This window comes from Pithys albifrons, chromosome 2 (assembly GCF_047495875.1).
Source record: "Pithys albifrons albifrons isolate INPA30051 chromosome 2, PitAlb_v1, whole genome shotgun sequence".
Classification (NCBI taxonomy): Eukaryota; Metazoa; Chordata; class Aves; order Passeriformes; family Thamnophilidae; genus Pithys; species Pithys albifrons.
The window spans coordinates 67,762,462-67,776,844 of record NC_092459.1 but is presented as its reverse complement, the minus strand read 5'-3'; the positions used below and the strand labels follow the sequence as shown (position 1 = coordinate 67,776,844).

General features: G+C 39.3%; 1 protein-coding gene across 10 annotated transcripts in view; it reads left to right on the top strand.

Annotated features, from left to right (window-relative positions):
- UTRN (utrophin) overlaps positions 1-14,383 on the top strand; it is a 386,042-nt gene that overhangs the window by 246,986 nt on the left and 124,673 nt on the right. For 9 of the 10 annotated variants that reach the window (XM_071549382.1, XM_071549384.1, XM_071549380.1 and 6 more), the window contains 2 exons: positions 1,599-1,771; positions 8,078-8,234. In XM_071549382.1, the coding sequence (XP_071405483.1) occupies positions 1,599-1,771; positions 8,078-8,234 (330 nt within the window). Of the gene's footprint in view, positions 1-1,372; positions 1,405-1,598; positions 1,772-8,077; positions 8,235-14,383 lie in introns of those variants that run through there. The other variant, XM_071549389.1, reaches the window with a different exon arrangement.

Below are 14,383 nucleotides of genomic sequence, written 5' to 3'. Positions count from 1 at the left end.
GCTGGTTTGCCCTGCATGTGTAATGTGTTGGAGATTTAAGGGTGGGAGCTGCAAATGTTTTCAGATAAGCGTCTGTTTCAACTGATGACTGTTGTCTTATTTCAGTTGGTTAATTACCACACACTTCCGTTTCATTTTTTTTTCATTTTAGATGTCATTGTTTGTATCTATGTTCAGAACGGTGATTCTTGTCAAGTCTTTTAAAGATAGCAAAAGTGTATTTTCAGGTACCTGCTTTAAAGTAGTGAATCTCAGGGCAAGGAACAGGTGGTTGTCTGAAGTCACATAGTAACTCATCTGGACAGCCAGAGCTTTGCCAAAACCTCCCTCTCTCACCTCCTTCCCCACTGCCCCATCTCTCCTCCCCCCACTTCTCCAGTTGTGTCCTGACTTCCTTTGGCTTTCTTCCCAAACTCAAGAAACTTTGCATCTCTACTTTCCACTTTCATTTGTAGAGATGCAAGCAGCCATTCTGAGATGAAGGACTACATCTTTAGGATGGGAGGTGTAAGAGCCCTCTCCTGTTTTGCTTTTGGCAACAGATCGTGATTACTGAGGAGGTGACTGGAAGAATAAAAACCTTTAAGGGATTTCAGATATTTAATTTCTTCCTTTGCTAAAGAAGTTTATTTACATCTGTGTCAAATTCCTGTCATAATCTTTGTTGATTAATCCTGTTGAGGCAGCCAGTACACCTCCTGGCTTTCCACACATTTACATTGCTTTATTTGAGTATACATGGATGTATGAATGCTAGAGCATTGATGGTGATTGAGGAAGTTTTGTTTGCTCTTATAATGTACTTTAAAAGTAATACTGTGCTCAATTAGATGAAGACAACATCTGTAATGTGTTTCTTGAGGCAGGTGGTAGATGAGAGTGGGTTTAATTTCTAAGGGGAGGAAAAATGAGTCAGCTGAATGGAAATCACACACGCTTCTTTTTCTTTTCAATATTTACTACAAAATTCAGATTATAAGACATCCTGCTGTTTTATGTCTACCTGTCCATATATTTCAGGCCATGGTTATTGTAAAAATGAACTTGTGGTTGTTGTAGTCCTTTAGCTGCAGTTGAAGGCCATAAATTTTAGTGAAAAGCTTTCATTATGTATGACCTAAAGTATTACATAGAGTCTGAATTTCACTGGACTGTGTATTTTTTCTGGAATATTTTGTTTCAAAGAAGAAAGAGGCAACATAGCTAAGGCTGATTCTGTGTAATTTCTGAAAAGGAAATGACTTCTAATGCATTTGCAAATGCCACACTGTGCGAAATGCGTGGGTGAACAGTAGACAATTAGTTACCTTCAGTGCTACAAAACATAACACCACAGAACTTAGTGTTTATAGTTCTATTTCCTGTATCACAGTCTTGGATGACTTTCAGACTCCTTTTCTCACAGTTAAGAAAGCTAGACCTTTCATACTGACGTTAATAAGGTTGCAGATTTTCTCCTCTGCATCTTGTATCAGGGTTACCCAAGAAAGTCAGAATGCAAGCTCAGCCCTAGTGCTTAGGACTACTAATGAGAATAAGCTCTCCCTTTCTTTACTTACAGAACTGAGATGTTTGAACTTTTCTTACTGATATTTCAGGACATCCAAGCTGAGATTGATGCCCACAATGACATCTTTAAAAGCATTGATGGAAACAGACAGAAGATGGTGAAAGCCTTGGGGAACTCTGAGGAAGCTGCTCTGCTTCAGCACCGGCTTGATGACATGAACCAGCGCTGGAATGACCTGAAGGCGAAGTCAGCTAACATCCGGTGAGTAATGGAAACATCAAGGTGTGAATGGGGTACAGTTCCTGTCTTCTGAAAGGCTTGAGAAATATGACCACAGCATTGAAATGAAATATCTATTCTCTTTCACAAAGGACCCCTGAGTACAAATATAAAAACTTGGTGAACTTGTTCACCAGGTAGGATTACTACTTTGTCTCTCCAGAACTGGGCAGTCATAACTTGCCAATCTTGTACCAAAGTATCTTGAATCTTACCTTATTGTAAATCAATAGCAATATCAGTGAAATAATTATTTGAATCTTCTGAATTAATGTTTCTCTAAGTTCCTTAGAATATTTTCAGGTATATGTATGTACTGATTATGCTCATTTTTTTATTGCTGAAAGTACTGCTCTCCCATACAGAGATAGTGTGAGTTAGTCACTTTGTTGACTTTACTTCCTTACTACTGTAACTAAAGGGAGTTCCAAACTGGAAAAGCAGCACTCTTGTGACATATTTTTAAATGCATGGAAGCTTCTTAAACCTATACTTGTAGTGATCATGGCACCACCTGAGAGAACTATATCTCTCCTTGAAATTACTTTAGACTTATTCATGCTTCTTGTTTTTTCTCTCTTTATTATCTTGTTCCCAGGAAGAGAACAAAGATGTAGATTTCTGGGAGCCTGTATTTTAAAGCCAAATGGTTAGAAAAGATGTTTTTTTTTCCTGGGCAGGAGGTGTGAGGATATTTGTGTTTGGGGCAGGGTAGAGGTAAAAGTTTGGGAGAAACAGTCAAGGAGTACATTTAGACTACCCACCTTTTGGTTTTTTATTCCACGTTCCCTTGTCACTCAATAGGAAAAGTGCTACCTCTATAGCAGAATCAAAGGCTGAGGAGGTGTCCAGCTGTGCAAAGTGCCTCTCAGGGTCATCAGAAGGGGAGTTGTGTCAGAGGTACTGTTCTGGATGATTTTATTCATCCTGGGAGGAAGGGAAGTGCTTTTAGTCTGGTCAGTTGGATGGGAGCATCAGTGTTTTTCAGAATTCCCTTAGGAGTGCCTTTGAATACTAGGTGGTTGATATTGGGGAATATTTGTGCTCCAACCAGTGCTTAAAACCGATCATCTATAACTGACCTCTATTTTGCTTAGATTCTTAAGCAGTGACTTGAGCAGTAAATCCTCGAGATTGCCAATTCATTTATCATGTGATCGGAAACATACGAAGATTTGTTTGCAGGTTGTTTATTATTAGAAGTACCAGTTCCAAAATAAAGGCCAGAAATTCTCACTGAGAATAAAGAAGCCCAAGAAATATTTCAGAACCTCAGCATAGGTTTTTTTCCTTTGATAATGTCTGTATGACAAATGTAAAGGTGATACTAAAGCTTTACATTGAAATGCAGATTAGGGTGTATCTTGTTTCCCTTGCTCCTGTGCCAGCATTTCCTTTGAATAGGGTTTGCTGAATGCAAACTTTGCTCCCCAGGAGAACTGGATACTTGTGTCTACTCTTCAGCTGCCAAATCTTGCTTTTATTTTTCAGTATGGCTTTTGTAATATTAAAAAGGTAATATTCAGGAAAAATTAGGCTGATATGATACATTTTTCCCTTTTAATTTTTTCCCTTTAATGTATTTTACCTTTCAAGAGAGAGGTTAGCTCACTTTGTGTTCAGAGAAAAATTTCAAGTCCCTATTAGTGTAGTTCATTTCCTGCCCATCCTTACTGCTCTACCCCTGAAACATTAACTTGCACTGGACTTTGAAACCATGTGCTAATGATGTTTTACTGCTGTCATTAATCTGGTATGCACACAAATACTTACTGCTATATTACAATGCATTTAATCTAGTATCCTATCCCATATCATTCACATTATTATGAAATTAATTTTTTCACTATTAATGTTGCACTGTATGTCTCCCTTAAATTATCCTTTAATTGATTGCAGGAGTTTTTTCCTTCCTTACAAAACTCCAATTTATTTTTTATGTAATACTTCTACTAACTAATTAGAGTAGAATCTTGAAGTGTCAGAGTACCAGATTTTAGAGGTGAGAGCTGCTTATATGTGCTATAGACAGTAATAACTCATGATGAATAGAGATTTCACTATCAAAAGTACAGAAAGCCATAGATTTGAACATTTTAGTTCACAGAATCACATAATATACTGAGTTAAAAGGGACCCACAAGGATCATTAAGTCCAACCTTTAGCCCTGCATAAGACCATTCCCAAGAGTCACACCATGTGCCCAAGAGTATAATCCAAATGCTTCCTGAACTCTGTCAGGCTTGTGCTGTGATCACTCCCCTGGGGAGCCTGTTACAGTGCCCAACCACCCTCTGGGTGAAGAACCTTTTTCTAATAACCAACATAAACCTCCCCTGACTCAGCTTCAGGCCATTCCTTCAGGTCCTCTCACTGGTCACCACAGAGGAGATGAGTGCCTGCCCCTCTTCTTCCCCTCACAAGGAAGTTGTAAATGCAGTGAGGTCTCCCCTCAGTCTCCTCTTTTCCAGGCTGAACACACTAAGTGGCCTCAGCAACTCCTCATATGCCTTCCCCTCAAGGCCCTTCACCATCTTTGTTGCTCTCCTCTGGAAGCTCTCTGAGAGCTTAATGTCTTTCTTACATTGTGGTGCCCAACACTGCACACAATATCCAAGGTGAGGCCGCCCCAGTGTAGAGCAGAGCAGGACAATCCCCTCCCTCAACCGGCTGGTGATGCTGTGCCTGATGCCCCCCAGGACACGATTGGCCCTCCTGGCTGCCAGGACACTGCTGAGTCATGTTCAACTTGCAGTCAACCAGGATCCTCTGGTCCCTTTCTGCGGCACCGCTTTCCAACATCTCATTCCCCAGTGTGTATGAACATCACAGGGTTGTCCCATTCTGGGAGCAGAATCTGTCACTTCCCCTTGTTGAACTTCCTATAGCTGGTGATTACCCAGCCCTCTAATTTGTCCAGGTCTCTCTGCAGGACCTCGCTGCCTTTGAGGGAGTCCACAGCTCCTCCCAGTTTTGTGTCATCTGCAAACTTGCTCAGTGTCCCTTTCTGTCCTGCATCCAAGTCAGTTATGAAGATGTTGAAGAGCACAGGGCCCAAGATGGAGCCCTGTGGAACACCACTAGTGACAGGTCACCAGTCTGTTGTCAAATCATTCACTATCACCCTCTGTGCTCAACCCATGAGCCAATTGTTCACCCAGTGTGTGATGTGTTTATCCAGCTGTTTGTTGAGAAAAATCCTAAGAGAGACAGTATTGAAAGCTTTACTGAAATAAAAAAAAAGTCAACTGGCTTCCCTTGATCAACTGGGTGGATTATTATCTTGTTATAAAAGGAAATTAGGTTGGATAAGCAGGACGCTCTGGCCATGCTGATTGTGACCAGTGACTGTGTTGTCTTTCAGGTGTTTTTCAATGCTTCCTAGAATATTCTCCTCCATAACTTTACCAGGCACTGAAGTGAGACTGACAGGCCTGTAGTTTCCAGGGTTGTCCTTGCCCTTCTTGAAAATCGGGATAACATTCCCCAGCTTCCAGGCAGCTGGGACCTCTTCAGATTCCCAAGACCATTCAAAAATCATTGAGAGAGGTTTTGTGATGACATCAGCCAGCTCTTTGAGGACTCTGGGATGAATCCCAACAGGCCCCATAGATTGGTAGGGATCCAGCTGGAGCAGCAGATTCAGCAATTTCAGGGACAAGTGGGAGTTGATAGTTCTTGCAGTCACGGTCCTCCGCCTCAGGGCACTGAGACCCCCTTGGGTCTGTCATCCATGTTGAAGACAAAGAAAGTGTCAGACCCCTCTGCCTTATCTCTGTCCCTGTTTGTGAGGCAACCATCCTTAGCCTGTAATGAGCCAATGATATTTCTATACTGCCAATTGGCATTAATATATTTGAAAAAGCTCCTTTTGTTGTCCCTGACATTTCTGTTCAATTCCAGCTGAGCTTTGGCTGCACGAATTTTCCTTGTACAGTGGCAAGCAGCATCTCTGAATTCTTTCCATGTCACTTGACCTGGCTTCCACTGGCATTCACCTTCCTTTTTAGCCTTATCTCTAAAAGGACATCACTGTTCAGCCAAGCCATCCTTCAGCCTCTCTTGTTTGACTTCCAACATTAGGGAATTGCCTGTTCCTGTGCCCTGAGGAGGTGATGTTTAAAAAGTGACCAGCACTGATGGACCCCAGCACCTCTAAAAACATTTTCGTTCAGGACCTTACTTGGTCATTCACTGAGCAGCCTGAAGTGTGCTCTCCTCATGTCCAGAGTTTAGTTTTTGCTGGCACTTTTCCTCCTGTTTTAAACTCAATCACTTTGTGCTTGCTGTGGCCAAGACAGACACCAATCTTCACTCAGAAATTCATAAAGATGTTTCATATTTTTAACAATCATGATCTTAACAGCAAAACTTAAATTCACATTTGGGCTGCCTTGGCTTAGGTGAGAGGACAGTGTCTCTCCTCTGCCTGATTAATAGGGAGTATAAATCTGTTTTCCAGAAAGAACGGCCAATTCTGAGTACCTGAGGGTAGCGTATAAACAAGACTTTGCAGTTTGGTATTTCTGAGGGCACATTGAACATAATGTGAAGGTAGTTGTAAAAAGGAGAAGACAAACATTGTATGTTGACTACTAGCCTGTGGTGTTGGGAGTATATCCCTGTGCATGTCTGGGGTCATCTGGGGCCATCTATTGTGAATGCTCCAGCTGTGAAGCAGGTACCTCATGTGCATTTGCTTTAGAGTTCATAAATGACTGTATGGAAAGAAGACCTTGGTTGCCTTGAAAGTAGTTTTAGGTAGTGACCATTACAGAACTGAAAACAGATCAGGGGAGTGAAAACAGCACATTTCACTCAGGAACTGCTGGCCTGCAAACTAAGGCCTACAGCAACAGCTTGCTTGTAATTCACTGGAGGGCAGGATGCTGACTCAGAGCTTCATGCCTGAGCTACAAGCTGCTGGCTTCAGTTGGGTGTTGGGAGAAAGAGAGCAATAAGGGACAATAGAAACCATAATGCACAAGACTGTAGGCAGTAAAATGGTGCTTCTAGCAAGTACTTGGATTTTATATTTTTTTCCTAAGTAGTTACCTGGGGGCTTTCATTCACTGGAGTGAAGGAGAATACACTCCTCTTCATGAAGGTAGTCAGTTTGTCCATTTCAGAAATGTGATTATTTTCTTTTTTTGGTTTGTATTCCACTCCCTTCCCTCCCACCACCTTACCTGACTACTTTATTGGCTCATCTGTTCTAGTATGAGTGGGAGATCCCAGTGTGACCAAACCTAAGCTTGTGTTGAAATTAGCCTTGCAGCACATCATCCCTTCAATCCAGATACTGTCATATCAGTTCCAAACATTCACTCAAATGCCATTTTAGCATTTGATAATACAAGGGAAGCCAGGTGAAAGTTTCAAGATGTGAGTCACAGTGAATCAGGAAAAAAAACCCAAACAATAATGTGCGAAACAGGAAAGGGAGTAGAGTTTAGTTCATTCACCTATGAGAAGCAGAGCAAGAATTTAGAGAGCTGGTGTGAGACTACATTGAAAAGCATTCAGCTCCACTCCATCACCTCTGTGGAGAAAGAAAGAAACTGTTGTTTACTGGTATAAACTAAGGACATGCTGTTCTTCAATGGTTCTATAACACAGAATGACTGCAGTAGAAGAGGAGCAGCTGGTCGCTGTTCAAGATTTCTATACACCTTTTAGGCACTTCAGGGAGGGGACATCAAGTCAAAGTGTTTTGAAAAGTATGGAAAAAGCATTGTGGAATTGGGTCTTTTTTTGCCCATCAAACCATGAAACAGATTCACTGTATTAATCCTCTAGTAACTCACCATTGACTAGAGATGATGTACTGAATAACCTGAATCACTGATTGAGATGTTCAGCAGCACAGGCAACTTGCTGTTGATCACTGCTGGGAGAACTTTGCTTTTTGCTTCTGGAGAGAAGTAGTCCTGGCATGAAAGAGTTCAGTTCTGCAGTGCTTTAGCTCACTAAATGACACTTATGCTTCTTGTGCAACAGTGGTGAAGTCTCAACAAAACACATAATTTCTTTATGTTGCTTAGACATGCAGTGTTTAAGATTTGAGGTGAGTTAAAGCATCAGGTACATTTGTCTGTGTTCCCCTATTTCTCCTCTGCTGATTTTGTTTTGCTGTGCCAAGTATCTTGAAGAAGAGAGTTTTTTAACACAAAGTGGCTTTGCACGTGACATGTTCTTATCTTTCTGATGGAATAAGTTTAATTGTTGCATTCCCATGCTGGTTTTGCTTTTCAGGGCTTTAAAGATGCTCTTATGTTGATTCACAGGGCTCACTTGGAGGCCAGTGCAGAGAAATGGAACAGATTGTTGACATCCCTGGAAGAGTTAATCAAATGGCTGAATGCAAAAGATGAAGAACTGAAAAAGCAAATGCCTGTTGGAGGGGATGTTCCAACCTTACAGCAGCAGTATGACCACTGCAAAGTAAGTTGCTTAAGTTTTGTAGGCAAATGTGCTACTGTGAATAATGTGATGAAGCAAATTTGTGAACAGTAGTGATGAATACTTCCTGTTGACTAATTTCTCTGCGCTTTTGGCTTTCCCACCTTACCCAGTAAAGCACATCTGAGATACTCTCTATAAAATTTCATTTAAAGGGTTTCTGAGACATGTATTTAGTCTAAATACCCTTTTTTTTTAACTGTTTCCTGAGATTTTTTGGAATCCTACCAGGTAGAACTGCTATTGTACTCTAACTAAAGTTAAGGAAGACATACAAAAGTAAGAACTGAACAAGAATTGTGAAAGCAATGTTGAATGTAAGTTCAGTAAAATTATGTGAAGTGACTTTCTGCATGCTGCTAAACTGACCAGTAGTAGCAGTCCCTACCCATACAGATTTGTACTGTGGTGACTCAAAACTGGTTTTGAGAACTAAAACTTCCCCTGTGCCTTGTACTGTTGTAACCATAACATGCTGTTCTACTTTTCTGGTTTTGCTTGTCCTGTTCTGGTTTTGTACATAGTAGGGTATTAATTCCTACATACTTTTTGGCAGTAGAAAACTCTGTGGCATTTACATTTCTTCATTCATGTAGACTGTCGAGTCTGTCTCACCAACTCTGATCAGTAATCAAGTTAGGATGTTTTTACCATTCAACATTCATTCTAGTAAAGCTGGTTCCATTTTATCATCATATTTGTTCATCTGTTTAGTGTAAATAGAGAAAGAGAACAAATGCAGCTTTACATAGCTAATTGCATAACAACTGTGTTCCTCTCTGCCAACACTACACTGATATCTTTTCTGCTGTGGTGTTTAGTGAGGGCAAAAATGGGATTTGGAAAAAACTTAGTAATACAGAAATACTTGGAGTACTGTAGGGTGCTACAGGACATGTAGTCTGACACGAGCAGCACTTTCGTGACTTAACTCCAAAATAGAAGAGCTTAAGGAAATCTGCATATGTTTCTCCTTCATTTAGTCTTTTAAAGTAAATTTATTAGCATAAACTCAGAATCTTTGTTTCTTGAGAGTTCATCTCTTCCTGTTCTTAGACACTTAAAGCATCATGCTCTGTTTGTAGGCACATCTGCTGTGAATGTTTAATAATGATCAAATGGTGGATTACTAGTGCCAGAGAGCAATAAAAGGCTGGAACAGATCCAAGTATGTTTTGAAGGAGGTCACTGGAAGGTGATAGATCTCTACAGGACATTTTCTAAAGGCTTGTTTGTGTCTCATGCTAGATTACAGTATGTGCATGACAATAGCAAATGATACTGGTAGTGCTTCTCATCTGAAGATCTTAAATTGATTTGTAACTGGAATTTTGTATGTCATTCCAAAATTGAAAACTTTAGTAGTAATGCTGCTGGATGGCTCATTTGGCTCACTAGTGAACTACAACAGTATGAAGGAGAGAGCATCTCTGGGTTGTTTAATCCTTGCCCTTGTGTTTAAAGAATAACTGCTATTTTTTGTGTGTTGAGGTTAAGACTCTAGTGAGTGCATTTGGGAGTTTTTGGAGATTATTCTTTCATTTTTCAAAGAGGCAATATTCTTGCAATGTCATGGTGAGCATTGGATATAGTTATATGAGTCAAGTGTATAATACGAGCTGTATTAATGGTCCACAAAAACATGAAATTGAAGCAACCCTGTGTATCATTTTATGTTTTATACACCTATGCAATCAAGAGCACAGTATGGAATTGCAGGTATTTCTTAGATGATGACTGGAAGACTATTTCCTAGCAGTTACTTTGGTAGGAGAAACCAAGAGATTTCCATATGTCATGTAATGGTGCTGTGCTGTATAATATTGTTAGCACGTGGCATTTCACATTCCATTCAAGTGTTGCTTTTTGGTTATTGACAGAAGGGAGCTGAACTACAGATGTCTTTTGGTTTGACTGCATGGCACTGCTGTTTCTTAGAAGAATCTGTTCATTCCTGTTGAAGCTGCAGTTTGCTAATAAGCTTCATCAAGCTGAAAGATTGTGTTTTTTCAAGTTGAAAGTGAAAACTGAAGGGGAAAAACCCCAAACTTCTTCTGCTTCCTCAGCATGGTTCAGTGATTGGCTGATGTCATCAGAATGTTGAATAGAGGTATTCTTGGTTGAGAAACAGATAAGGCTTATTTGTGGGATTTTTATTTTTGTTGTCAGAACATTATGCCAAAACTGCTCTTTCAGTGGATTGTTTGTAAAATAACTTTGTGATTCCATGCTGTCAGTTACTCTATCTCATGGTGGATTTTGTTGGCTGGTATCGCTTGCTTTGCCTTTAAGGTGCCCCACCTTAAAGTCTGTGTTAAGCTGGGAGTTTTCGGTGGAGTTTTGAGATGCCACTGAATCAGATGCATATTGCAGATGTATGAGTTGATTTCTCTTTCTCGTAAGGAAACTCCATTTATTTCACCTTTCATCAGTGGCTCTCCTGGTATTTTTTGCCATGTTTCTTTGTTGATGCTTCTTCAAGCTTTAAGCATCCAAAACATTTCATTTAATTTGTAAGATTACTTTTAATCAAATGGTTTTTTTATGATTCCATGTTGAGCTTCTGTAGCAGCACATCAGCTGGCCCTGAAAAGGTTCTCCCAGGTCTGTCTGAGCAAGGTTTCGGTGTCCCTGATATCCTTTTTCATTGAGTTTCAGATCTGAGTATTGCTTTAAAGTTGTCCTTGGGGTAATTAGAACAGTTCTGTGCCTCACTTTATCTCCATTACTCTGTGATCTATTTTCTCTTGTTTCCAACTTGCTTACCTGATCTTATCCTTGCTGGTACTTCAAAATGTAAGTGATAAAATGGTGGTTCAGCTCTGTAAGATGTGCCTCCATATTAGTCTCATCTCCTTCCCTGTATTTTTCTGGGTTCCCAGTCCTTGTATTACCATTGCTTTTTGCCTCTAGTTGCTCAATAATTATTGTTCTTATTAAGAAACTCTTTTTCCCTTCAGGTATATGGGATGACTTGTTTGCCTCAGCTTAGTGGAACTAATTCTATTGGTCCTTCCCTCTGTCAGTATCTCCCCCATTCAGTACTTGGCTTCAGCAGTGCTAGATAAATAAATACAGTATTCTGTGACAGTTTGGATTAGCTCACATTGTTTGTGTGCTACTGAGATCTGTTTAGACAGGAGGAAATAAATGGTTTGCCATTTGATTTTTAATCTTGTTTTTGTTTTAAATATCACTCATTCTCTTAGGCTTTAAAAGCAAACATTACCCACAGCAGTTTTAATAAGCTGAATAAAGGCTACAGATTTAGCCTATATTTCCCAGATTAACAGAAATCTTTCAGGATGTAGCAAATATTTATGAGTTTTGGACTGTTATTTTGTGGTTTTCAGCCAAATTTCCATCATCTGTTGTAGTTCATAGTCTTATCACATACTAAATGCTAAATGCGGTCAAGCAATGAACACATCCAGTCTGGGTGTTGGATTGCTTTGATGTTGCAGGAGGCAGGGCAAGAGGAAGTTTAAATAAGGGTGCATGAATTTCTTATTTTAGTTATTCTCAAACTTTCTTTGTCTTTGAGAGTGGGCTGTAAACCAGTCCTGAGAATACCGGAAAATCAATAAATGCTTTGGGATGCTGAGAGGAAGTTTAAAAGTACCTGAGTCGAAAAGTCATTGTTATGGAGTGTACCTATAGTTTAGTCTACATTCACACACCAGGAGTGTGGGGCATAGGGAATGGTTCATAGGGAAAAGAAACTAAAGGCAGTTACTTTTCAAAGTTTATTGCTAGTTTTTTTCCCCATTATTTCAGTTTCTCACTGTTGCTAGTCTTTAACAGCTCATGTTTCCCTTTCATTCCATTCTTTACCAGTCTTCCTTATAAGTGCTTATTTAGGATTTTAATTTATGTGATGCAAATTTTGATCAGCTGCATAGATCAGGAAAAAACCCCAAACCAAACACTAACTCACCCAAACCAACAAAACTAAACCACTACCCCTTAACCACTCCCCCTAACTCCCCAAAAGACCACCCTTATGTGCATATTTTAGTATACCAGAAGGGAAAAGCCACAAAAATACAATGAAAAATTAGCGGGTTGATTTTGTGCATATGGAAACACCTAGAGTCACACCTCTTCACTTTTCTACTGGAAGAGTTCCTGACTGTAGCTTTTTGAGTGTGTGCTTTTGCTAAAATACAAAGACTACCTAAATGGCATAAATCACTGTGGTTTAGCTTTCAGAGAGAGAACCAGGATATTCCAAATTAAGCAGAAATGGGTACCCTCTTGCATAAATCCACTTGGCATGTGTTTGTGTAAATGAACTAATGTCTAGCTAATGCTAAATAATGCATGCATCTTGGATCAAAGGGATGCTTAACTTAGCTTAATTTGAGCTCAAAATGAATTGTCCAAGGACCTGTGAATGTTTGATTGGTAATTTTATGTCTATGGATAGGTCATTAATATTTCAGATACTCTTCAAACTTTTGGGGTTGCTGCTTATGTATTTCATGTTTCAGACTTGGTTTGTTAAAATAATCAAATTATGAAAGTTCCAAGTATTTCTTTCTGGTTTAACTATTGTCACTTTATCAAAAGTGTTAGCAAAGCCAACTGGAAACTGCTTTCTACTTGTTGTTGTTCCTTTAGGGTGCCTGTAATCCCATTGTTCTCTTTACCAACAGGAAAAGTCTGTGAGGGAAAAAACAATTTTCTAGTCTTAACTCTTTTGTGCTCATTCAGTTTGCCTATCTGTCTTTGAGCAATGGGCATATTCTTAAATTAATTCTTACATAGTTATTCTAGATTTGTTTATCTTCAGTATTTTCTCTATTAAAGTCTGTTTCCATGCTAGGAATTATTAAATCTAGGAATTAAGAGATAAGCATTTGGTATTGATGCTGCTCTTAATCATAGTCCAGAAAGGACTTTATTTGTTGCTCATCTCATCAAATAAGACACGAAGCATGCATGAAATCTGTGCTGCTTAGAGATGGTCAGCCATGTTGCTGGTACACTAATTTTGACTGAGATGTGAGCTGTAAGGAGGTGAGAAAAGAGAATTAAACCATCTATGGTTGCAAGGAGGAGATTAATACATACTCTTGCTTAGAGGAAGAGCTGCAACTTGGTCTGACTGACAACAGGGTGACTGAAGCAGGAGCTTGAGCAATATGTACCATGCTGCTGTGAAGTGGCTCTTTGAAGTAAGGATGTGGTTTCAAAATCTGCATGCTCTATTGAGAGAGGCAACAAAAAGCCTTGCCAGTGGTCAATCAGCATTACTGAAGGGTTGAGATCTCCTTAAGTAAACTTGTAATGGATAAGAGTTTTCTAAGGACTGTTGAAATTTTAAGTGCTTTGCATATTTGAGAGTCCTGAACATTAATTCTTGTTTAAAAAAAAAAAAGTATTGTACTGCACCAAAAATGCGTACTGTACAAGGACAACTCATTAATATTTAACTAAGACTCTTTGGCATGTATTTAGAAGGAAGAGCTGGAAATTGTGAGTGGGAATATTTTGTTACAGGAAAGGAAGAGTCTAGCTAATACCTGAAGTTAAATGAGAGTTCTCAAGTGGACTGTCTGACTTAAATCCATTGCTTGCTAAGGATTTACTCAAACTGATTTGTGTGTTACAGGAATGATTCAGGTGTGTGTCACTGCTCTCCTGGGCTTTTTCTGCAAAAGAATGATGTGTAAACAAAAGCATGACACTAAAAATGAAGTGTTAAATTAGGATGCCAGTGAAGTGTATTTGTAACTTTGACAAAAAAATGTTTCTTGTGCCTGTATTTCATCTTGTTCCCAGAAGTGCGGTTGTCTTGTGATAAGTCAGGAAAATTGCAACAGATCAGTACTTAAAATAATAAATAACCTGGATAATGAAAGAACAAATTACTCTGTCACCACTGCATGGTAAAGCAGGTTGTCTTACTGTGGATAAAACAATTCATAAACACTTTTTCAGTACAATGAATAAAGTATTTCTGTGGGGTTGCCTTTTTGATACTATAATTTTGCTAAAACAGCTCATGTTGCTCTTTTTTGAGGTACCAGTGTCTCATTTATTTTAATCAAAGACTCCTATATAAATTTTTAGGACCTCACTGGGTGTTTTTCAAACTACTGAATAAAGTCTGTTCTTAATGAAGA